Below are 23627 nucleotides of genomic sequence, written 5' to 3'. Positions count from 1 at the left end.
CAGCATTTAGAAGGAGTTTTTTAATTAACAAAATGGTCCAGGGGAAAAGGAGGAGAGAAGGAGGCGGGGAAGAAAGGAGGGAATAAACTGTGAAGCTGGACAGGAGGGGGGAGGTTGTGTGATGGGAAGAACCCAAGAAAAGAAAAATAGAAAGATCGCTGCATGTTTCTAGGAGTTGCAACCGAAAGCCCATGCGCAAGAAACTACCTGGAACCTTTGTCCGAGTAGAGTAAGCCAATGTCCTTCAAATCCTTGGGCACCCAGATGTTAAGGGACTACAAGCCCCATCATCCATGACCATCGGGCCAAGCTGGCCGTGGATGATGGAAGAGGTAGTCCACCCACATCTGGGGATGGTAAGGCTGAAGAGCACTGGAAGAAGTCAAAGCACCCAGAAGCAAACTTTGCTGCTCCTCCCTTCACGGATGCCAAGTGTTATTTATGTACATGTATTTGTCTTCTAAAAAAAGAGAGAGAGAGAACCCCAAAACTCGGCAAACTTCTTCGTTATGAAGTGATCTGCTTGCTTGGCACAAGGCAGCATGCAAAGCTAGGAGGTGCCGAAGGCTGCACAGAGAGAGCAGGTTTTGGCAACAGGAACGACGACGAAAAATATATATGCATATATCCTCACAGCTAAAAGGTAAAGCAGGATTTAAAAGCCACTGAAGTGAAACCATATATTCCCCCCCTCCCCACCTCCATGGCATCAAATCAGCATTACGGCTACAATGGTTTGTGTGTGTGTGTTTGTTTTAAAATGACTTCAGAGTCATCTGCGGTCCTCCCTCTTGCTCTCAGCCCGGGTCAAGGTTCGTAGCAGCACAGACACAATAATCCTCCAGGGGGTCAGGCCTGCGCCCTCGGCTTCAGGAGTGGAGTTCACAGGTCAAAGTTCAGTCCGTCCGAAGGATCATCGGGGGGTGCTCGCTGTCTTCGTCCAGCCGCAGGGTGCTGGCGTCCTCTTCCAGGCAAGCGCCACCAACCGCACCCAGGTCCTCGGTATAGGCTGGAAGACGAATGAAAAGTGCAAGGTTTTGGAAGCCACACACAGACATGGAGAGCCTACAGTAACCAGGCGGGCAGCAGGTTGGCAAAGGTTACACTGGGCATTACACACCGCATTATCACAGCATCAACCCAAAGACAGATACTTCGAGATCTCTTGCCATGCAGGAGGGGGAGAGGGAAGTCAAAGGCTTTGTGAAAATGTCTGCAAACATAAACTCAGTGGAACAATACCTGAGATTCATCCACCCTTTTCAAATGCAATCTTTCACATGTGCATGGCGTATATCTAAGTGTTGTTTTAGGTCTACATTTTTCTGATTCAGTCATACTTATACATGACTGATTATCTTCAAATATGGTTAGTTTCTGGAAAATTTTGATGTAGATCACTGAAAAGTTGTCTGAACCATTCAACCTCATTACAGGCTAGAGATAGGCTAATATATTCTGCCTCAGTGCTTGATACTGCTACCAAACTTTGTTTTCTGGAGTACCACTCAATGAGAGTTTATTTATACATAAATACAGACCCAGATGTGGACTTTCTATCTGTAAGCACACTTGCTCAGAGGGAAACTCAATTTAATTCTTAGCAAATATGCTTAGGATGGCAGCCTCAAGTGCTAATCTCCAGAGACCCAGGTAATCCAAAAGGCTTGGCTGTGCACAGTGATGCCCAGGCAGTTTGGCCACAGTAGGTGCCCCTTACTGGCTAGGGGTAGGTATGGCCAAGACGGAGGCTGAAGGCAGAACGCAGGATGGGGCAGAGGTGGCTTCAGGGGTCAACAGCCTCTTCCCCTCCCTACCCAGAGACCCAAAGGGACTGAAGTACCCTTGGTGCAGCGCAACCCCAAGTTCCTGACAAGCCTTGTGGGGTGGCAGCTTCCCGAGAAAGCAGCACTTTGGAGTGCAAGTGCGGGGAATGAGTGCTTTTTAAAAAGGTCAATTGGTTTGGGTATTCCTGTGCCCTATATCATATCATTTCATTTCAATACATTTATTACCATAACAATACAAGGAAGAAAGGGAGGGAGGGGGAGAGAGAGAGAGAGAGAGAGAGAGAGAGAGAGAGAGAGAGAGAGGAACCAACGAAGGAAGCTGCCTTATAGTAAGTCAGATGGTTGGTCCATCTAGCCCAGTGTAGTCCACACAGACTGGCAGCTGCTCTCCGAGGTTCCAGGCAGGGGAACCTTCCCTGCCCAACCTGGAGATGTTGCCAGGGATTGAAACTGGGACCTTCTACATGCAAAGCAGCTGTCCTACCACTAAATTACAGCCCATCCCCCAAAGACTGGATTACCATTTATACATAACATTCAAGCTTTGTCAACGCTTTATTCATAATAAAGGGGGATGCGATGTCTGACTTCTTGCCTCTGACAAGGAACAGAGCAACGAAAGGACCAGGCCGAGTGGCTCAAGCGGCCTTCTTGACCAGGGTGGTCTTCCTCTCCCAAGGGGTGGGGAAGACGAGTCATGCCCTATGAGGAAGACCACGTGGAACTTGCCTCTTGTGGGCACCCCCCTTGCAGGCTCCTCACTCAGCCACCCCGGTCCCATCCTTACCGTGCCTTGTGGGCGAAGAAGGCACGTAAGTACCTTTAGTCACAGCAGTGCTGTATGTCTGTGCTACTAGCGGCCGGTCGTGCGATGCAGATTCTAGGATTTCATTGCCTGGCTCCATGCTGCCATCCAGCCTATGGAAAGAACCAGAGAGTGAATGGTGACCAATGCAATCCTTAAAAAGAAAGACTGTGTTGTCTTTATGGTTTCATCTACACTAATAATAATAATAATAATAATAATAATAATAATAATAATAATAATAATATTTGTACCCCGCTCTTCCTGGCCAGAGCGGCTAACATCATATAACTAATACAATATGCATAAAAACAAGCAATCAATCGATTAATATGCAACCCAAAATTAATTCATATAAATTAAAATTAAAGTTAAAACTGGACAAATGACAATCCTCAGGTTAAAACTGAAAGCTGTAAATACTTGCCAGGTATTAACAACCTGTACAACCTGAGCCTAAGGTGGAGGGGCTCACCGCACTAACGCCCCAACAGATCTGCCTCCTTCATCAGTCGCAGCTTTGGATACAGCACAGAGCAAGCGGATTTCTGTGTGTCCAGCTTCCAGCCTGCTTCCAGCTCAGCTCACACACACTACTCTGGCTATGGCTCTCCTACCTAGCAGTTAAAGGAGGGCAGGTGAAAGGCCCACCCATTTGCTCTATGGCACATTCTCTGGTTATGCAAATTATGTTTAACGGGTCAGCCAAAGCCATTGCTTAGAACAGGCATGTCCAAAGTCTGTTTCGAGGGCCTAAAGTCTGGCCCTTTGGTTGGCCCTCACTGCCCTTCACTTCATCAAATCTGGCCCTCTTTGAAAAAAGTTTGGACACCACTGGCTTAGAAAAAGGGACTGGTTTGGCAACCTTGCTCTCATGCCTTCTACCACCACAGATACAGGATCCCAAAAACTGGAAAGGACTCAGGGCATCATCCAGGCTGACCCCTCCCAACTCATGACAGTATACCGTATTTTTTGCACCATAACACTCACTGTTTTCCTCCTAAAAAAGTAAGGGGAAATGTCTGTGCATGTTATGGAGGGAATGCCTACGGGTGGCATGCCTACGGATCTTCCTCCTCTAAAAACTACGTGCGTGTTATGGTCGGGTGCGTGTTATAGAGTGAAAAATACGGTATTTTGCTCAGCCTTGCGCTAGCTTTTTAAAATTGTTGTGGGGCATTGGACCTATTGTTCTGCATTACGTGTGCTGCACACTGCCCCGACACCTTTCTTCGATGAAGGGTGGTGTACAAATATGTGACAGAATTAAAACAACTATGGTAGCAAACTGTGCCTTAGAACTAACTACAGCTACCCCAGCCACCTGTATGAAGGCAATGCTTCACCCTAGCTCTGAAACGGAACATCTAAAAATAAAATAAAAATGGGAGCATCTCACAAGGAGGAAGCAGGACAGGAGACTTACTTGTGCTGCTTCATCAGGGTGCATTCGCCTCCCTCCTGGGGGTCCAGGTTGTACATGTACAGGTACCCATCTGCAGCTCCTACCAGCAGCCGAGGGATCTTCTGGATTCTGCAAGTAAATCCTAGTCAAGTTTAAAAACCTTACTATGCAAGATTAAACTATGTGTGCGTGGTTTTTAAAGTTGCTGCTTTCCTCCCAGCAGCCAAGTTCACTTTACAAAGATCAGTGTAAGTCCAACTGCACCGAATGGGAGTTACTTCAGAGTAAACATGCACAGGACTTTGCTGTCAGCTGATCAATTAAGCCTCACAGGCCTCGCTACTGTGCACAAAGGAATCTGGGTTTTGTGCATTCTCCAAATGCAGTATGATTGTTAGAAACAAACAAACACAGCTATGTTGAGAGGGTCACGTTGCCTCCCTTTCCACCTCTACCTGTAGGGTGCTTGAGAAAGATGTGGGGAGTTCAGGAAGGACACTGACAAACTGGAACGTGTCCAGAGGAGGGCAACCAAAATGCTCAAAGGCCTGGAAACGATGCCTTATGAGGAACGGCTAAGGGAGCTGGGCATGTTTAGCCTGGAGAAGAGGAGGTTAAGGGGTGATATGATAGCCATGTTCAAATATATAAAAGGATGTCACATAGAGGAGGGAGAAAGGTTGTTTTCTGCTGCTCCAGAGAAGCGGACACGGAGCAATGGTTCCAAACTACAAGAAAGAAGATTCCACCTAAAGATTAGGAAGAACTTCCTGACAGTAAGAGCTGTTTGACAGTGGAATTTGCTGCCAAGGAGTGTGGTGGAGTCTCCTTCTTTGGAGGTCTTTAAGCAGAGGCTTGACAACCATATGTCAGGAGTGCTCTGATGGTGTTTCCTGCTTGGCAGGGGGTTGGACTCGATGGCCCTTGTGGTCTCTTCCAACTCTATGATTCTATGATTCTATGATTCTAAGTCCCCTCCCCACCCAGCGCTCCCGTACTTACGTGGCCAATGCACAGATGTTTTTGTGCCCACAGAAAGGGAGGCGGACGGTGGCAAAAGCTCGGCCTTGGTTGAACATTTCTGTCACCTGGGCAGGCAGGTAGTTTGTGGAGACCATCAGGACTTTCCCAAAGTAACCCGTCCAAGTCGTGGGCTCTTCCTGAGGTCTGGAAGCAAGGAAGGAGAGTGGAAATTACACTTGCACCACTTAATATATCACAAGAACAACTCTGCCATATTTGAATATGTCTTGGCTTACAGCCACAGGCAGAAGCAGAACTTCCTCTAAGCTTCAGCTGCTCTTTCAAGAAACTCGCACAAGTCTTCCATTGCATTTGGGAAATAGACTGGCCTCTACAGAAAAGATGGGACTTTCTCCGTTCTGCCTCTGGAGATGCAGATGGATCTAGCTTTACTTTATTTCCAAATTTATTTATTTATTTATTTATTTAAAAACCTTTTCTTTCATGTTCTCTCTCCACTATATGGTTTACTAGAGGACTCCTTGCATTGTGTTTTTGCTTCGAAACAATGTGGCCTTAAAAATTATCCTATATTTACGTCAACAAGCAGCACAAATTTTAAAGAAACAGTATCATTGGTTGTTGTGTGTGCACACTGCCTTAACAGCACAGTTCCACCACAATTCTACGGCAAGAAAAATATTTATCAAAAGTGTTTATTATATCCTGCTTTGCTAACAAATATAGAACTTTGCGGATGCTCACAACAGCTAGTAACGATTCTGAACAAGGAAGAAAAGTTCATCTATCCAGGACAATATATAAGCAAAAAGCAAGTTACCCTAGAGTCAGCATGTCAAAAGGTTGGGATTTTTTTAGCTTTAAACTGGCTCCTAAAAAGCTACCACTCTTATGACCTACTGACCACTCAGTCATGCTCAGAACAGACCCACTGAAATCAATGAATGTGACAAACCTAAGACAACTAATTTAAATGGGTCTACTCTCGGTATGGATTAGTTCAGGGGTGTCCAAACTTTTTTCAAAGAGGGCCAGATTTGATGAAGTGAACATGCTTGAGGGCCGACCAAAGTTGTTGAGCTATTTTTACAATTTTTCCACAAAGTTGTTCAGCTTTTTTTAGGATTCAAGTTGTTGAGCTTCAATCCTTGCCACAGGGGCCAGATTAAATTGACCAGCGGGCCGGATTAGGCCCCTGAAACGGACTTTGAACATGCCTAGATTAGTTGGACACAAGCCCTATTTAACTTAGGGGCCTGATGAATAGTGGCTGGGGAGGATATTCTGAAACAAGAGAGGAACATGGCAAATCTGCCCCTTCCAAGCCACACTCTAAGCCCTTAGCCTGAGAGATCAGTGCTGGGTTGCAGCCCACCCTGGCTATAAGTGGGCAGCTGTGGAAAGAAAGGTTTCCTTACTTCTCTTTCACAGTTTCTAATTTGAAAATGTGCACTGTCTCCGTGTTACTGGATGCGGACAGAAACATGCCGTCCATGCTGAAGGCCAAAGAGGAGATGCTCACACACCTGGATGGAATAAGCAGAAAAGAAAACGGCCGGTCAGTTTCCACATCCCAACTGGAAGAAGAAGAGGTGGCAGCTAGACAGAGGCAACTGCTCCACATTCTACAGTGACCTAGGTAGGGTCCCACCCATTTAACTGCTGGGGAATTCTGAGGCACCCGAAAACTTGCTCACTGCTTCCTACTGCAAAACAAAGCTTTTGCCCTTCTGCAGATTTTGGATTCCCCCCGCCATGAAGAAACACAGCTACCTATGACACAGGTTCAACTGCTGGGGAAGAAGGGGGGGCCTCCTGCAAAGAGCAAGCTTCTGAGACTGAGCATTTTACTTCACCTCTTCACACCCCTTCGGAATTCAAAGAGTTTCTGTCCCTCTGGAATGGAAAATACCCGGATCACCGTCCCCTGTTGGGAAAAAAGGTGAGAAATAAAGACTTCAATGTTCAATTTAAAATAGCTGCTGCAGAGTCCCAATATAGTTCGAGAGCAGAGGGTCTGAACCTACCTAGCTCTGGGAGAGAGATCTTCGGCTGTCTCCACCCTGTGGGCCAACTCTGACAGGCAGGTCAACCTGCCTGCCTGTCAAAATTCTCTTGTGTGGGGTTCCCAAGCATGGAAACCACAGTGGCATGGGGTGGTGTGAGCCCTGCGCTCTGGAGCCCTCCCCACGCTTCTCCTTTCCGTCCCCAATGTTGGAGAGGGAAATGGGAGAAGGGGCTGGGAAGGCTTCAAACAGCAGTTTCAATTTAATGGAAACAGTTTCCTCCTCCTTGAGCAAGGCCTGCTCCTGCCTTCTTCCAACAGAAGGAACAATCCGGAGCCCACTTCCAGCTCCTGAGTGTTCCCCTGAAGTCCCAGCCTCACCCCTCCTGCACCATCACCTTTGACATCAGGTACAGAGGTGTGTGGCTTCTCCACAATGGCCAGTCAAGCAAAATGGGGAGGTCTGGTATGCCACCTTTGACTCACAGCCCAGAGGTTCCCCACCCCGGTTATACTGGGAGGAACCAAAATGGCTGGGGTCGAAAGAGCAATTTTTAGATCCTTGGCAGTGTCCACTGGGGTTGAAAACCTTCATGCAGAACACATTAACACCGCTTTTTAATTATAAAACTAAAGCTGTGCACAGCGCAACGTAAGGATTGCCATAAAACCAACACCAATGGAATTAAAAACAAAACAGTAAATTAAAAGCAAACAGATTAAGAACAGACTGGTATTCATTGCCAGCAAAGACTTGGGACGACAAATGAGTTTTCAGGGGAATGATTTGTAAATCTGGGGACTGTCCCCGGGAAAGGAGGACGTCTGGTAACCTTAATTTGAGAGGATGAGCAAGCTTGGAAAGTGTAGGACTGTCATCAACGTCACTACCGCATCACAGAGTTTAATTCCAAGATACAGCACTGTACCTGCTGTGGGGTGGGAGAGGGCAAACAGGAGGAGAGAATTCCTGCCAGGATCTGTGAGAAGCCTCATCAGGAATAACATGGTGCCACTGCAGGAAAAGCCCTGACAATACAGCTATACTTTAAAAGGCGGACAGAACCCCACCTGATGAAAAGAACCAACACACAGCTTAGCATGACAGGGTGTTCATAGCTGAAACAGCAGCTCAAGTCCTAAGTTAGAGGGTGAGAGGTTTGTGCTGACATTTTGGATTATTCCCAAGCAGAAACACTGCAGGAAGCTTCTGGGCACTTCAACTCACTCTTTCAAAAAGCCCACACAGAAATGCTGCCTTTGTTCCCGCTCAAAACAGAAGTCAGTGTATCAGGCCCTCACCTTTTCTGACGCCGTGGCCAGTTTTGTGCCGCTCGCATCGAAAGCTAGCGCAGCCAAAGGACTGTCATGAGCAGGGATCATGTTAGCAGCTCTCTGCAGAAGAAGAAAAAAGGGGCACAAGAGCTTAGCACAGGCGCAGCCAGCACCAAACAGGGAAGATCTCCTTGGGCACAGGAGCAGGAAAGATGCTTGCGGAACCTCACCAGATTGATGGTGTCAAAGACCTGGACTTCCCCAATAGTGGCACTGCCTGGGTAGGCCAGGTAGCAGTTGTCGTTGTTTATGGACAGCGCACACAAGCCTAGGGACAGAGAGAAAAGGGGGGCATTGCCTCAGGCTACAAACACGTCAAGGGGGATCGGGAAGGGAAAGCAGCCGTCACCGAGGCTTGCAGGACAGGGTTTGGAGTTCCTGTGGGTGACAGGGAGCATTTTAAGGTGGCCTTGTGGTTGGGACTCAAGGCGGTTTGCATGAACAGCACAGGTAAAATACAAAAAGCTAAAAACCACACAGCCTGTTGGAGCAAACAACTGCCAGCAGAAGGACAACAGGGAGAGAACCAGCGCGTTTATGTCTGTAGTCATATGCTGCTGCCCCTTGAAGAATATGCAACCAGGAGGGTCGACTATACAAACACAAATTTAATTCTTGACTGAGGTACCCTCCTAGCAGAATTACAGCTGGGTGGTGCTTTCACTGTGTCAATGATTATGTGTGGGAAATGGAGAATGGTCTCCCTTACCTGCGGGGTTGGGGGGCGTCTCCCTGATGGTATGCAACACCTTCATGTCCCGGATGTTATGTATGTACAGAGACTCTTCTAAGCACACGATCAATCGCTGAGGAGCGAAATAAAAAAAGGAGAGGGAAGAGAATGAAGACAAAATCCTGAAGAAGCGTAAAACCTTCAGAGTGAAGCTTCCTAGAGACGGAAGTTAGTGACTAGTGAAGGCAGTTTTAAAATCTGCCAGCCTGGATTATATTGATTTAGAAGTGCAAGGCAAAGCCTCCTTTCCCACAACTTAGGCGAGGCAATTATGATCACCTGTTATTAGGAGGCCTCACCTGATCCTGACCTCAATTTAAGAAAGATCCTGACTGTTCTTCGCTCTACAGGCAATGTGTGTTTGCATTCTGGGACAGAAGGAAGTGCAATTATCACCTCGCCCTGCACAACAAAAATATCTGTGCTCAAAATAAATAAGGGTTGATTAGAATTTCTTGCAGTCCATCAAGGGACAAAATACTAAGCAAGATTCCAACAAAAATTTCACGATAATTATTTATTGGATTGGATCAAGTGACTGACTACTCACCAGTCACCATGTTAAGCTAGAGCTAGTGGTGCTATGTTCTGGTCTGAGAATGGAGGCCTGGAAAACAGGCACTTGCCTGGCTGCTATCAGCAAGCAAAACCTGCCTCCAGGGAAATTTTACCAAAGTATTCCCCCCCCCCCCCCGCTTTCCAATGCCTCTGATGCCACAAAAATCACTTAACGAAACTATGCATGGCCAGTATGAGCATGTCACAGGGACAGGAAGAAATTCATCTGCATGAGCCTCTACCTGCAGCAGCTGAGTCCAGAAACAGGGTCAACTCCTAATTTGCTGTCTTCACTGTACACAGAAAACTAGCATATAATATTGCTCTTATAGGTTAGCTTTCTATGAGATGTATAGTTTTTTGTTTGTTTGGTGCAAGGAGAAGCGTTCAAGTCACAAGAGGCCCCTGTCAGCAGCATAGGTGTGTCCAGAAAAAGAAGTTTTACTGTCCCTTCTACTGTTAGAAAGAACCAGTGCCACAAAACCCACCCACTTATGACCACAGTATCAAACTTATTCCTAGACACTGGACTGACCACAAAAAAGAGGTATTTTGTCCTTTATGCTTTACATTTCTGATTCTTTGTTTTCCTTCTTTTTGTTACGGTTGCTCTTTTCTGTTGTTGCTGTGTTCGTATCCTGCCTTTCCTCCAAGGAGTTGAAGGTGCCTGACATAGTTCTCCTCCCTATTTTATCCTCACAACAACCCTGCGAGGTAGGGTAGACTGAGAGCAAGTGACTGGTCACCCAGTGAGCTTCATGGCCAAGTGGGGACCTGAACTCTGCTTAACCAAACCAATAAAATACTAAATATGAATGAAAAACAAAAGAAGCCTCAGATGACACAAAAGCATCACGACTCACCTGCCTGTTAAGCTTGACAGCCAGGATTGTATTGGAATAGCTGTAGTTGCAAATCTCTGTCCCCTTCTTGAAGTGGCAAACTTTCAGCTTGCGGGGGGCTTTGAGGCTCACTATGGCCACCAAGCTACTGGAAAAGAGCCTCTCCACAATGCACACATCTTCTGTGTCAGCTGCAGGGGTGGAAAGGAGAGATGTAGGAAAAAGTTGACAAAATGAAGGATGAAGGTGCGCAAAGGAGCTGTTCACACAGCAAATCAGAATTTCAAGTCACTCCTCTTGCTGCTGACCTGCCCCATTCTCCTGCCTCATCTGCCTGCACCTCCCACCCAAGAACCAGCAAAAGAAAAGACGCAACACGATTCAAAAGACAGTAATTATGAGTCATAAAGGTAAAGGTACCCCTGCCCGTACGGGCCAGTCGTGTCTGACTCTAGGGTTGCGTGCTCATCTCGCTCTAGAGGTCGTGAGCCGGCGCCGTCCGAAGACACTTCCGGGTCACGTGGCCAGCGTGACGAAGCTGCACTGGCGAGCGAGCACCAGTGCCGCACAGGGAAACGCCGTTTACCTTCCCGCTATAAAGCGGTCCCTATTTATCTACTTGCACTTAAGAGTGCTTTCGAACTGCTAGGTGGGCAGGAGCTGGGACCAAACGACGGGAGCTCACCCCGCCGCAGGGATTCGAACCACCGACCATAGGATCAGCAAGTCCTAGGCACTGAGGTTTTACCCACAACGCCACCCGCGTCCCTCAATTAAGAGTCATACCCCTTTCTTAATGTGTCTGGAGACGCTGCAGTTTCAAAACTGTATTCAGGTGAACCTTAGGGTTCCCTGGAACCCTTTAAGGGTTTGCAGTGGTACCTCAGGTTGCATACGCTTCAGGTTACATACGCTTCAGGTTACAGGCTCCGCTAACCCAGAAATAGTACCTCGGGTTAAGAACTTTGCTTCAGGATGAGAACAGAAATCGTGCTCTGGTGGCACGGCAGCAGCAGGAGGCCCCATTAGCTAAAGTGGTGCTTCAGGTTAAGAACAGTTTCAGGTTAAGAACGGACGTCCGGAACGAATTAAGTACTTAACCCGAGGTACCACTGTAGTCATTTTTGACAAGCTTTGCTGAAAGAACTTTGCAATTTGCAGTTGCTGGGGAGTAGAGCATGTTCTGTCTCACCCTCTCCATTCACAATGGAGAGGCCCAGTAAGCCTGGCTGTGGCCCTACATCCTCCAGAGTCATCCCCTCCCCCCCCCGCAAAAAAAATGTCAGGTGGCCTGTAAGGCATCTCATCCTAATGCAGAACTCCAAAGCTTGAGCATCCCAGGGATATGGCTCTCCAGGAAAGAGAAGCCTACCCCCTGCTTTAAGAAATTGGTTCCACTGTTCAGCTACTCTCACCGTCAAGAAGATTCTCCTAATATTCAACCGAAATCCATCCTCCTGTCACTTAAACCCATTAGAATCCTCTGTGGCAAGGACTGTGGCTGATCAGATGGCAAGTCTATATGCAAAGGATTCCCTGAGGGAAGGGAAATCTGAAAACCATTTGCTGACAAGAGGGCTAACCCTAAAATGCTCATATCAGATTGCTAGCGTGTACACTGACAAAGAAACTCCGTGGAAATCAAATGGGACGTACTCTCAAGAAAGTGTGCCTAGGATCAAGGTGTTAAGATTGCTCCTAAAGGTCTCCCATCCAAAACTTTAGGCACGTATGGTCACAATTGCCTTATTTTTCTATTTAAAGAGGGTTTGAGGGAGAGAGACTGAACTGGGTGAGAACATGCAGGTGCTTGACTAAACTGCAGCTGGCTAGAGCTTCGCTCTTCCCTGAGGATCAATAGATTGACATATCCGAGGCTAGGCTGGCTGTAAATAGACCTTAATATTACAGCAGGAAGAGCAAAGCTGCTAAGTGGGGGAAGACAACAGAACAGGAGGGAGCCCAACCTTCTGCTTGCTGAAGATGAGCAAGCTGTAAATAAAGAGCCTGCTAAAAGCATGTGCCATGGAACAGATTTCAAGCAGCTACGGAGGCTTCCTGGCCAGAACCATTAGTATAAATCTTAACTGTATCAAGCAGTGCAACGGTTGACATTTGCCAACTAGGAAAACTGCCAGAAGTTAAAGCCTGAAGGGGTTCTGGTTCATCTACTGGGTCTATCAAGCAAGCGGCGCCATTTCCATTACCAAGGGCAATTCAACTCCTTTCAGACTCTCTGCTCCAAAAGCTGAGCAAAAATGAAAAAAAGAAGACAAACTGTACTTGTGTGATTTAGTGGGTGGATTTCCCCACACTAAGCAGAAGCATTCCTAATCAATGCCTGCCCATCGAATGAGGCGAAACACACCCAATTTACCCAGCAGAGTGAAACACAAACAACGGCACCACGCAGGGATTTTGTCCTTTAGGACAGTACCACACTTTTGTGTGACAAGTTTGTTTTCTGCACAACACACACGTTGCAGGCTGTGATACAACCATGTCTCTTAGGTACTTGCATATGCCTGTATTTGCGCTTGCTCTGGGAAAACATCTGTGTACAAACGGCAAACGTGTTTTCCCATGTAAATTACAAAGCCATCCTTGAACTTGGGTACCTTTGCACCAACGTTCAAAGAGCTGAGCGTGATTCATCTCGTATTCCTGCACAACTACATAAAATGCTTGGTAATGTGAGAAGATACCAATGCTCCAGCCAAGGCCACACCGTGCAGCCAGATATCCTCTTTGTGCTGAAAACGGGTGGGGTAATGTCAAAAACACATTGGGGGAGCAAACAGAATAAAACACCCAAAAGGTGGCAAGAGGGGACAGAGGGGAACAGATACTCCCCTCCACCCTCCGTTCAGAATCAAAGCTTCCAAGTCAGGAAGAACTCAAGACACACATCGCAAATAACTCAAGAGAGTCACATTTCTTCTGGTTTGATGCAAAGCATGACGTGAGTTGTGAAAAGGCAAATGAGACCTCCCAGTTAGAGAAAGGCTGGGTCTGGTGATTGAGTCACATGGACACAAGCTAGGAACACATTTGTGCCAGGAAAGGGGGAGTTAGGACCCAGGGATGTTGAGCTGTTCACATGGGGCTAGGGCAGCATGTAAATGGGCCAACTGAAGATCATGGGAATGCAGAATGAAGGATCTGCTGAACCCATGTTGAGGCCAAGTCATTTTAAATTTTTTTAATGAAGGTGCAGAGTGGGGCAGAAGCAAGTCACCTTTGACCCCCATTAATCACAGATGCATCATCCTCTTGGAAGTGGCAGAGCTGCCACAGGGACCCCAATATACCACTTGTGGTTTATTATCTCTCAGTGAAGTCATGAACCACAACCCTGTAGGACAGGTTCGCTGCTTGCCAGCAGTGCAACAGCAGCTGCCCCCAGCAGCTGGCACCAACTGGAATTCTGCCTGCAGTCAGCAATGCACTGCTGAAGATCTTGCTGGGTCTAGAGCCTACCATTTTAGGTGGCCTAAATATCTCTCTCCCCCTCTTTTGCTTTGGAGACTTCTGGAATAAGAGATGCAAAGAGAACTTTTTAGAAAGAAGCTCTAGAAAAATACCAAACATACAAGCTAAGATGTTTGGGGTCAAGGAGCTAGCCGCTGTCCTTGCAGCTAGGAGGGCAAGCCCAGGGATCAAGTCAATTAGGTAAGTAAGGCTACTAGAGCAGGGGGCAGTCAATTGGAGGAGAAGATGGATTCTTTCCAGAAACCATCTGCTCAGTCCAAAATGTGACCACAACATAAAGATGGAAGGGGGCATGGGGTGGGGTAGAAGAGGAATTAAAATGTACACTTACTGCATTCATAGATCTGCTCCAGTTTATCCACAGAAGAAAGGGAGAAGAATTTGTAACCTGATTTGCTGCCAACAGCTAAGGACCTGCAAAGCAAGACACGAGGTCAATGAAGCATGGGAACGGAACAAACTCGCCGTTTCACACAGAAAACCAAGCAGCAACCTCCACCAACCTGATGCCCTCCCGGAAGTATTGGACTATATCAGCCCCAGTGAAAGCGGCTGTGCTCACTGGGGCCGGTGAGAGTCATGCCCAAATTATCCAGAGGGCACCAGGTTGGCAAAGACTGCAACAGAGCACCCCAAGCTCTCTCACAAGCGCGGTCAACTTCACAGTTTGTCCTGGATCATCACGTGCTCACCAATTTCATCATCCAAGTATGTGGCTGCTTGCAAAACCAAAATAGCAACCCCATTCTTTTCTTTATTTGCCTTACTGCAGAAATAAATGCAGACCAAGGTTCAAAAAGAGCATGCTGCAAGGAGCAGTAAGAGCTGAACACAGAACTATGTGCATATTGATAATGGCTGCGTGATTTGTTTGCACTAGTAAGATAGTGCTTTCTTTGCATACTACATTCCCGACTTGGGGCAAACTGTTTCTCTTTGAGTGGCCTGGGGAGGGGGAGAAACTTAAGTGCTTGCTTTTTCCAAAGTTATTGCTAAGGCATGTCCTCAAGAGAGTTAGATATTGACCAGACCAAATAACTGACACATGAACACAAATCACATGACAATTCATTTCCCCTTAAGAGACACAACTCTTTGGGGAAGCTGAAATGCTTAGTTGTAATGTGCGCCATGTAGCGATAGCCTTTATTTTTAAGGCATTTGTTGTTCTGAGGTTTGTGTAACTTGCACTACCCATTGTCAATTGTATCAGACGCTAAATCAAATGACCAAACCCCACAACAAGCTGTTGTGCTGATGACCGAGCAAAAAGGCCTGATTTTTGGAGAGCCAAGTGGATCAGCGATAATCCTGTCATTTAGAAGCTGGGGGTAGCAAGCAGAGAAGCACTGTGTCATTTTTATTACCTGCCGGGGAAATCACTCACTTCAACTTGGCGTGCCTGTGCATTTTCTTGCACTGGAGGTCACACAAAACAGCTGCATGTTGTTTTGACAGGTAATTCAAATAGACATAACAATGTAAGTGTTTTTGTGGCAAAAAAAAGGGGGACTGGAAGGTGGAATCCAGAAGGTGTTGTGTACACAATGTGACAAAAGCACAACTGCCTCAATCCATATATAGCTCTCGTGTTGACACGACAAACTGTTGAGGGGATTCTTTTTGGGGGGTGGGGAGGACAGAACCCTGGCCTTGCCCCTGCTCCCCAACAGAAGGCTGAACCTATCACTGAAAGCTGCCTCACACTATGTCAGACCTTCGGGTCCATCTCGCTCAGTACTGTCTCCACTGACTGGCAGTGAGTCTGCAGGGTTTCTGGCAGGGATGCCTCCCAGGAGATGCCACTGGGATTGAGCGAGGGACCTTCTGCGTGCAAAGCAGATGTTCTGCCATTCAGCTGTGGCCCTTCCCTATTTGACCAAGAGGATGCACATTCAACCCAGTCTGTGGCTCACGTTGGCACGCCCTGTTCCCTGTCCTGTTAGGGATGTGAACTTCCCTCTACAAGTATGTACCTAGGGGGATCGAGGCAAACATCTTGCTATGGCCTTCTCCTAAAGCAGGCACGTCCAACTTCCAAGAGACTGCGATCTACTCCCACTATAAAAAAACTGGCAGTGATCTACCCATTGGATTGACCAGAGTTGTTGAGCTTCGATCGGCCAGGACACCCCATGATTGACCAGTAGATTGCGATCGACCAGTAGGACACCCCTGTCCTAAAGGACTAGGGATTCTGGTGTTCATGGTATAATTCTGCCCACTTTCCATCTCTCCCCGCCCCTCCTTAGGATCTCTGAGCTGGCAATGCCATCGTGCTGCCTGCGAGAACAGCAGCTACGAAGAGAAAATGAAACAGGGGGAGGGGGATATTGTTCATGCAACACCCAGCCCCCATTTTGAGGTCTGATTGGAAGAACTGGCTTGAAAGATAAACAGCCTCTTCCTGTGCCATTATCCTTCCAAACAGCACCAAAGATCGATTACTAACATGCTGTGATATGTGGTTGTAAATAATTAAGACTACACTTGTCAGAAGACAAAACACACACTGTGGTTGCAAAACACTTCCTTTGAGCATCTTCCACAAGTCTCTCAACAGCAGGTACTCTGTGCATGAGGAAGAGGCTCACGATCTGCTGGCAGATCTCTGGGTAATTTGTCGCAGGTGGGCAAGACTCCCAATGTTTTAAACGACAGCAATTTTCCCCACCTAATTAGGCTGCTGACCTGAAGAAAGCAAACCATGAGTAGACTTATAGGTGAAAGGACTGAGTTTGGTCCAGTTCAGTTCTGGTACTAAATACAAATTCCTGGGCTCAGAAAGTGCTCAGAAGTATCCTGTTCTAACTGAACATCCTTTGCACCTAGCTCTGGTTGGTAAATATTGAGGTTCTCATTTTAAAAAACATACACTAAGCATATCTGACAAGCCTCAAGTAAAGGTAAATATAAAGGGACCCCTGACCATTAGGTCCAGTCGTGACTGACTCTGGGGTTGCGGTGCTCATCTCACTTTATTGGCCAAGGGAGCTGGCGTACAGCTTCCGGGTCATGTGGCCAGCATGACTAAGCCGCTTCTGGCGAACCAGGTCAGCAAACGGAAACGCCGTTTACCTTCCCGACGGAGCAGTACCTATTTATCTACTTGCACTTTGATGTGCTTTCAAACTGCTAGGTTGGCAGGAGCAGGGACCGAGCAACGGGAGCTCACCCTGTCGCGGGGATTCGAACCGCCGACCTTCTGATCAGCAAGTCCTAAGCCTCAAATATATTATTATTAATGTGATAAGTGGGACTGTGGCATTCTGCATACAAGACCAGAGTACAATGTAAGAACAAGAGACCACAACATTTCTTTCAAAATAAGCACTATATCCACCTGAAACAGAATACTGTTCTTCATATCAAAACCTTTCTTTTTATTGTTGCTCAAGATGTACTTGCGGCTGGGGAATTTATCAACAGTAATCACAGAAATCAATTCTTTCACTCCACACACTTTTATTTCAGTGTGAACCTACAGCAAATGATATCCACAAACCTCTGTACCACAACAGAAAGGTCTCGTTTCACATTCCTGCAATGAAGGGGGGGGGCAGAGCTCTGCCTAATCATAAATTCAGTGCTTTTATTTAAATAAGTCCACACCATAGTGCTAAAATTCCCAAGTTTTGTCACTTACACTTTCTGTAATTTAATCTTATCTACAGTACTAGTCTGTTTTGTGCAGGGGTTAAGATGGTGCAACTATGCAAAAACACATATACCAGAACCCATGTGTGCAATTTATCTGCAAGATCTCAACCAGCTGGCTTTCAGTCACGCAAGGTTGAAATCACACAAGTTAACTGCGTGCAAGGTGCGATCATACTATATTTAATATCACTGTACTGGGCCGCAGAATTTACTTCTCTCTAGGGATATGAACTCGGATCACTTTCTTTCACAGGGAGAGCGGTTTTCTATTACACACACTGACTAACTACACACACTGGCCAGACTATCCAAGCCTATTTGTGGAAGGGTTGTGGTGGGAAGGAGTCAAGAGAGCCAAGCTTTTGAGGAAAGGATCAGGCTACTGGACCTCTGGGCCCTTCGATCTCAGCGAGTCACCCAGCATCAAGGAAAGGAATTTTGTGTGGCTTCCCTTGTACACAAAGGAAGCAGTCATTCCAAAAACAGCCCAACGGCACAGCTCTCCTGATCATTTCCTCTTATTCAGTTCCCACGGGTGATGCTCCTCCCTGCAAAATGGCCTATTTATCACTGCCCCATCAATCGCCTCTTAAGCATTTCAAAACCCTCACACTCTTACTACATACTCCAACTTCTTTCCCATGCACTGCAGTGTGAGCCCTACTTTGAATTCAAGAGGCAAGAACTCTGCAGTGTTTCAGCTTGCTTCTGCTCCCATTATAGGAAGTCCCACGCCCCCACACCAACGCCAGGCCATCTGGCCCAGAAAGCCACAAATCTGGGGACAAGGAGAGGGAAAGGGGAGACCCGGGGACAGACAGACAGACAGACAGACAGACACACACACACACACACACACACACACACACACACACACAGTGCCTTAGATTTGGGGGTGGTTATACCAAATTTATATATACAAAGAATAAGAGCTTGATTACAGCAGGGATGTGGCCCTCCAGATGTTGCTGCATTCAGACTCCCATCAGCCCTAGGTAGCATGGCCAATGGGAGCTGTGGACCAGCAACACCTGGAAAGCCACAGGTGTCCCATTCCTGACTTACTCCAAAGACAGTTGCTTAGAATTACAGGGTAAGGTTCATTAACAAAGCAGGGCTTACTTCTGAGTAAACATTAGGGCCCTCCCCCCCCCCAAAGGCTAATTGCATCAGGGCAGTGGGTGTCTTCCAGGAAAAACTATTGGGTGTCCACTGACTTAAATGCACCTAATGTTTGAGCACTGTCCACACAAGAGAGATGTGATAACTCTACTGCAGTCCAAAAACATCTGGAGGGCCCCAGGTTGGCAAAGGTTGCCTTGAAAGGGACAGAGCATCTCTTACACTCTTCATACCAAAGGCCTTCACACTATGTTCCAGGAAACCCTGAGGTTCCTGGGAAAGCTCAATGTAAGTTTCTCAGTGAGTGGATCAGAGAGGCTACTCTGAAACAGAAAAGGCTTGCCCCCTGCGACGCCCACCCCCACATCCCTTACCTGGTGCAGCAGCATATTCTAGGCCACACATTCATGGGACTTGTGGGGAAATCCAACAAGCCTGGGACCCCACCCCCAGGCCCTAACACAAGACTGTAAAGAGTAGACAAGTCAGGGCTAAATGGATCAAACCTCTGACTCAGTATAAAAAGCAGTTTCATATCCCCAAGAAAGGTTGCTTTGGGGATTGCAGCTGAATCCAAACTGGGATTACTCAGAACTGTGCCTGAAGTGCTTGCCAAGGACTTCAAACCCCTCCTCAAAGCCTTCCCAGTGAAGTTTTCATACTGCAATTAAACTGAACCTAGGTATGCGTAAGTGCAACATGGTATATTCTGCCTACCCTTCCTCTGGGAATTATTAGTTTACGAACCAACTTTTCTCCAAGGAGCACAAGGCAGCATACACAGTTTGCCACACACCCACCCCGCCATACACTTTTATCCTTACAACAATCCAGTGAGATAAGACTGAGAGGTAGTGACTGCCTTGATGCCACCTGGTAAGCTCTATAGACAAGTGGGGCTTTAAACTTGGTCTTTCCAGTCCTTCCCAGCCCAAAACTTTAACCACTACACCACAGTGGCCCTTGTGTTATCCTCTATATTGTAAGCTCAAGGCACAGACCTGCCCTTTCATTCTTTTTGAAGTGCTAGAACCCACTGGGTTCTACGGGATTTGCTCTCACTGCAGGCATCAAGAAAAGAGTTCCACTTCACCACCACCAATCCCTCGTTCTCCACCTGCACAGGCCATCAGTCGTGATCTTTTCTCCACCAACGCCTTTCCGAAGCCTTCTTCAGTGAGACACACTGGAGATTTAGCAGTCTCCCCCTCTTATGATCCCCAGCAACTTGCTTCTAAGCAAGCGTGCCTAGAACTGCAGATATGGCGCATGCTTACTCAGCAATAAGTCCCACTTTCCCCAACCCTCAAGGTGCTCTAAGCTCAAGAAGAAGGGTGTGTGTGATGATTCGAGGTTCTAACCCTCATCAAAGCACCTCCACAATGGAGAAAGAATTGCAAGTTAAATATTTCCCTGCCAAGAACCTGTTTTAAAAACACAAGCATCTTGCAGCACATACACCTTCCAGACAGGTAGCGTGTTAAGTCTGTTGCAGCAAAAAACAAAAACGAGATTTGCGGTATCTTACAATGCTAACCAATATATACTGAAAACTGTCAGGGATCCTTTACCTTTTTTTCACTTTTGTTCATCTTGTCAGATGTATGAATTGCAAATCCTGAACTGGCAAGTACACACAACTGTGTGTGCGCGTGCACACACACACACACACACACCCCAACACATGGTTGGGAAAGGTAGCTAAGTGAGTTCAGAGGGAAATGAAATGAAAAAAGGACATACAGGGACAATTACAACATAGCTACAGTGACCAATTAACAAGGCAGGTTTGGCAACAGCATGAACAGCTTGGCAGTGGTTATCTCTCACCCACCTGAGATCCCTAAATAAAATAGTGGCCATCTGAATAACTTGGCAAACTCCCAGTCACTCACAGAATTGGCCAGATTCAGATTTATTTGTGTTCAGTCATCAGAATGTTACTAAGCAAAAGTTAACAAAGGGAGCAATATACTTTTATGAAAGTAACACAGCAACATGTATAAAAAAAATAAAAATGACAGAGTAAGAGACACAAACCTAATAACATACCATATGAACATTAAAATTATTAACCTCCATGGCAAACCACAACATTTATCTGTAAGGCTAGGATTTTAACACACATTAAAAAGGATAATCTGAATCTTTCAGGCAAGACACAGCAACATCCTTTAAAAGAAAAGAAAGGAATTATCCAGAACTCTTCCTTATGCTAGATCAACCTTCCCCTCTACCTGGTGCTCTCCAGATGTTGGCCGATGGGACTTGCAGTCCAAAACATCTGGAGAGAATCAAGCAGGGGAAGCTAGTTGGTAAATATGGCACCAGCAGCAGCCAACTTTGAAGGCAATGACTACAAAATCCAATATACCATGTGAATTCTTAAAGGTAAAAGGTACCCCTGCCCGTACGGGCCAGTCTTGACAGACTCTAGGGTCGTGCGCCCATCTCACTTAAGAGGCCAGGGGCCAGCGCTGTCCGGAGACACTTCCGGGTCACGTGGCCAGCGTGACAAAGCTGCATCTGGCGAGCCAGCGCAGCACACGGAAACGCCGTTTACCTTCCCGCCAGTAAGCGGTCCCTATTTATCTACTTGCACCTGGGGGTGCTTTCGAACTGCTAGGTTGGCAGGCGCTGGGACCGAGCAACGGGAGCGTACCCCGCCGCGGGGATTCGAACCGCCGACCTTTCGATCGGCAAGCCCTAGGCGCTGAGGCTTTTACCCACAGTGAATTCTTACTTCACTCAAAATATGAACACTGCATAGGAACACTGGTGCAATGGTTGAGCACTGGTCCAGGACATGGGAGAAACTGGGGCTTGAATCCTCAGTCATGAAGCTGGCTGGGTGTGAGCATGGAAGCCAGTCAACCGCCTCTCAGCCTGAACTACCTCACAGGGCTGTTGTGGGGATTAAATAGGGAGAGGGAGAACTACGAATGTTGCCACCTGGAGCTCCATGGAGAAAAAGGTGGGATATAGATTAAATGAATAAATAATAATAATAATAAATACAGGATCAGACCAGAACCTGGGAAAGAGTGGGTTCGAATCCTCATTCAGCCATGAAGCTCACTGGGAGTGACCTTGGAAGCCAGCCAACTGTCCCCCGTTCTCTCTTTGTCTAACCTACTCACAAGTAGATAGCTCAGATGGTTAGAGCCTGGTCTGATAACACCAAGGTCGCAGGTTCAATCCCCACAAAGCCCCTGCGAATACCTGCATTGCAGTGGGTTAAACTAGATGATCCTCAGCGTCCCTACAATTCTACTTCCCAGGGGTGTTGTGAGGATAAAAAGGAGAGGCAGTGGGAACCATAATACACCTGGCTCAATCTCCTTGGATTTTTTTTAAAAGGAAAAAAGCAATAAAAATAAACTAAGAAACGAATAAATCCTGGGTGTGCGTTCCTTCTCTTCCTCCCGCCTCATTTAGGGACATTTCTTCTCCAAACTCTCCCTCTTTCAAAGGAATATACACTGCACATTTAAAACAGCATAATTAACAAGATATGACGTATTACCATAAGCATAGGACATATCGGGTGTTAGTGCCAATCCCTGTCTGTGGAATGCTCTCCCCAGGGAAGTCCGCCTGGCGCCTTCATTATGCACCTTTAGGCGCCAGGCAAAAACGTTCCTTTTTAACCAGGCCTTTGGTTGACCTGCCTGACATCCTATACCTTTTTAAAATGTGGCTCTTTTTGGAGTCCTTTGGTTGACCTGCCTGACAACCTATACCTTTTTAAAATGTGGCTCTTTTTGGAGTCCTTTGGTTGACCTGCCTGACATCCTATACCTTTTTAAAATGTGGCTCTTTTTGGAGTCCTTTGGTTGACCTGCCTGACAACCTATACCTTTTTAAAATGTGGCTCTTTCAGGGGGGAGGGGGTGTTATTGGGTTATTGTTTTTATTTTGATTTTATATACTGTATTGCGATCTTTTTTGTGAACCACCCAGAAACCTATAGGTATAGGGCGGTATATAAATTCAAACAATAATAATCAATAATAATAATAATAACAACGCGTGCAGGATCTCAGGTATAGCCACTCAGGAACGCGCACGCGCACTACCGGGGCTCCAGGTGGGGGATCCTCCCCCGCCCCCTCCCGTTTTCGAACCTTCGCCTAATCCCTCCTTCCGCTCCCCCCCCCCGCGTTCTCTCTCGGCCACGCCCCCTCCCCCCTCTGGCCTTACGTGTTGTCCTGGTTGAAGTTGGCGAAGAGCAGTTGGCCGGCGCCGGCCTCGCCGCTCTGACTGGCCAAGTTCATGGCTCTCCCTGGCGGCGGCGGCGCTCCCCCCCGTCCCCGGCCGGCGGGAGGGCAGCGGAAAGAGGCCTGTCAGCCTCGACGGCTCCCGGCCCCGCTCGGCTCCGGCCGCCTCCTCATCCCTCTCAGCGGCGCCTTGTTTACGCTCCGGTAGTGGCCGGAGCCTTCAGCGCGCCTGCGCCAACCCGCCTACTTCCCTCCTCGCCGCGGCGAAAGCGGACCGCCATTGGCGGCGCTTCCCGACCGGCCACCGTAGCGCCCGTGCGCCTGCGCGATTTCCGGAGAGAGGTGGGGGACGGGACGGGACGAGGGCTCGCGCGTTCGTCGCGCGTGCGCCGTATGGTGCGGGAGGTTTTTCTGCGCGCGCGCAGTGCAGCTTCCCGCGACTGTTGGATTTTGGCGCGAAAGGGTCTCTCTCGAGGCGCCTGAGGGGAATTTTTAGAAACACACAAAACGAGGCAAAAAAGACAGAAGTTTGAGGAAGAAGTCAGCTTAGGGAGCCCCACATAATGAAATAAGGACATTTCAAATCAGCAACTATTTATTACTCAGTATTTCTTTAAAAAGCACTGCTTTTTTTAAAAAAATAAAGAGACAAAAGTAATAATAATTTTTTATT

At 47.2% G+C, this 23627-nt stretch overlaps 1 protein-coding gene across 4 annotated transcripts; it reads right to left on the bottom strand.

Moving 5' to 3' along the window:
• Positions 1 to 23275, bottom strand: WIPI2 (WD repeat domain, phosphoinositide interacting 2). 4 transcript variants are annotated; one of them, XM_053364411.1, is made up of 13 exons: positions 22938 to 23275; positions 14284 to 14366; positions 13079 to 13213; positions 10482 to 10651; positions 9037 to 9133; positions 8498 to 8595; positions 8295 to 8387; positions 6844 to 6914; positions 6406 to 6513; positions 5006 to 5170; positions 4025 to 4132; positions 2578 to 2708; positions 1 to 1009 (listed from the first exon to the last, which is right to left on the bottom strand). In XM_053364411.1, exons 1-13 carry the CDS (start codon positions 23009 to 23011, stop codon positions 897 to 899), a joined length of 1446 nt encoding a protein of 481 aa, XP_053220386.1. In that variant the 5' UTR covers positions 23012 to 23275; the 3' UTR covers positions 1 to 896. The 4 variants fall into 4 exon arrangements, with proteins under 4 accessions (XP_053220386.1, XP_053220387.1, XP_053220390.1 ...); XM_053364412.1 differs by having other exon boundaries at positions 2611 to 2708; XM_053364415.1 differs by lacking the exon at positions 13079 to 13213 and having other exon boundaries at positions 2611 to 2708; positions 22938 to 23273.
• Positions 23276 to 23627: the final 352 nt, after the last annotated feature.

This window comes from Podarcis raffonei, chromosome 14, assembly GCF_027172205.1.
Source record: "Podarcis raffonei isolate rPodRaf1 chromosome 14, rPodRaf1.pri, whole genome shotgun sequence".
NCBI classification, from domain to species: Eukaryota; Metazoa; Chordata; class Lepidosauria; order Squamata; family Lacertidae; genus Podarcis; species Podarcis raffonei.
The sequence above is the reverse complement of the archived record's forward strand: the minus strand, read 5'-3'. Positions and strand labels throughout refer to the sequence as shown.

Coding starts and splice junctions, on each gene's coding strand:
- WIPI2 (XM_053364411.1), bottom strand. CDS start 23,011: ATGAACTTGGCCAGTCAGAGCGGCGAGGCCGGCGCCGGCCAACTGCTC. Junction 14,367..22,937: donor AACTTCAACCAGGACAACAC/GTAAGGCCAGAG, acceptor CTTGCTTTGCAG/GTCCTTAGCTGTTGGCAGCA. Junction 1,010..2,577: donor TTCTTCGCCCACAAGGCACG/GTAAGGATGGGA, acceptor TTCGTCTTCCAG/CCTATACCGAGGACCTGGGT.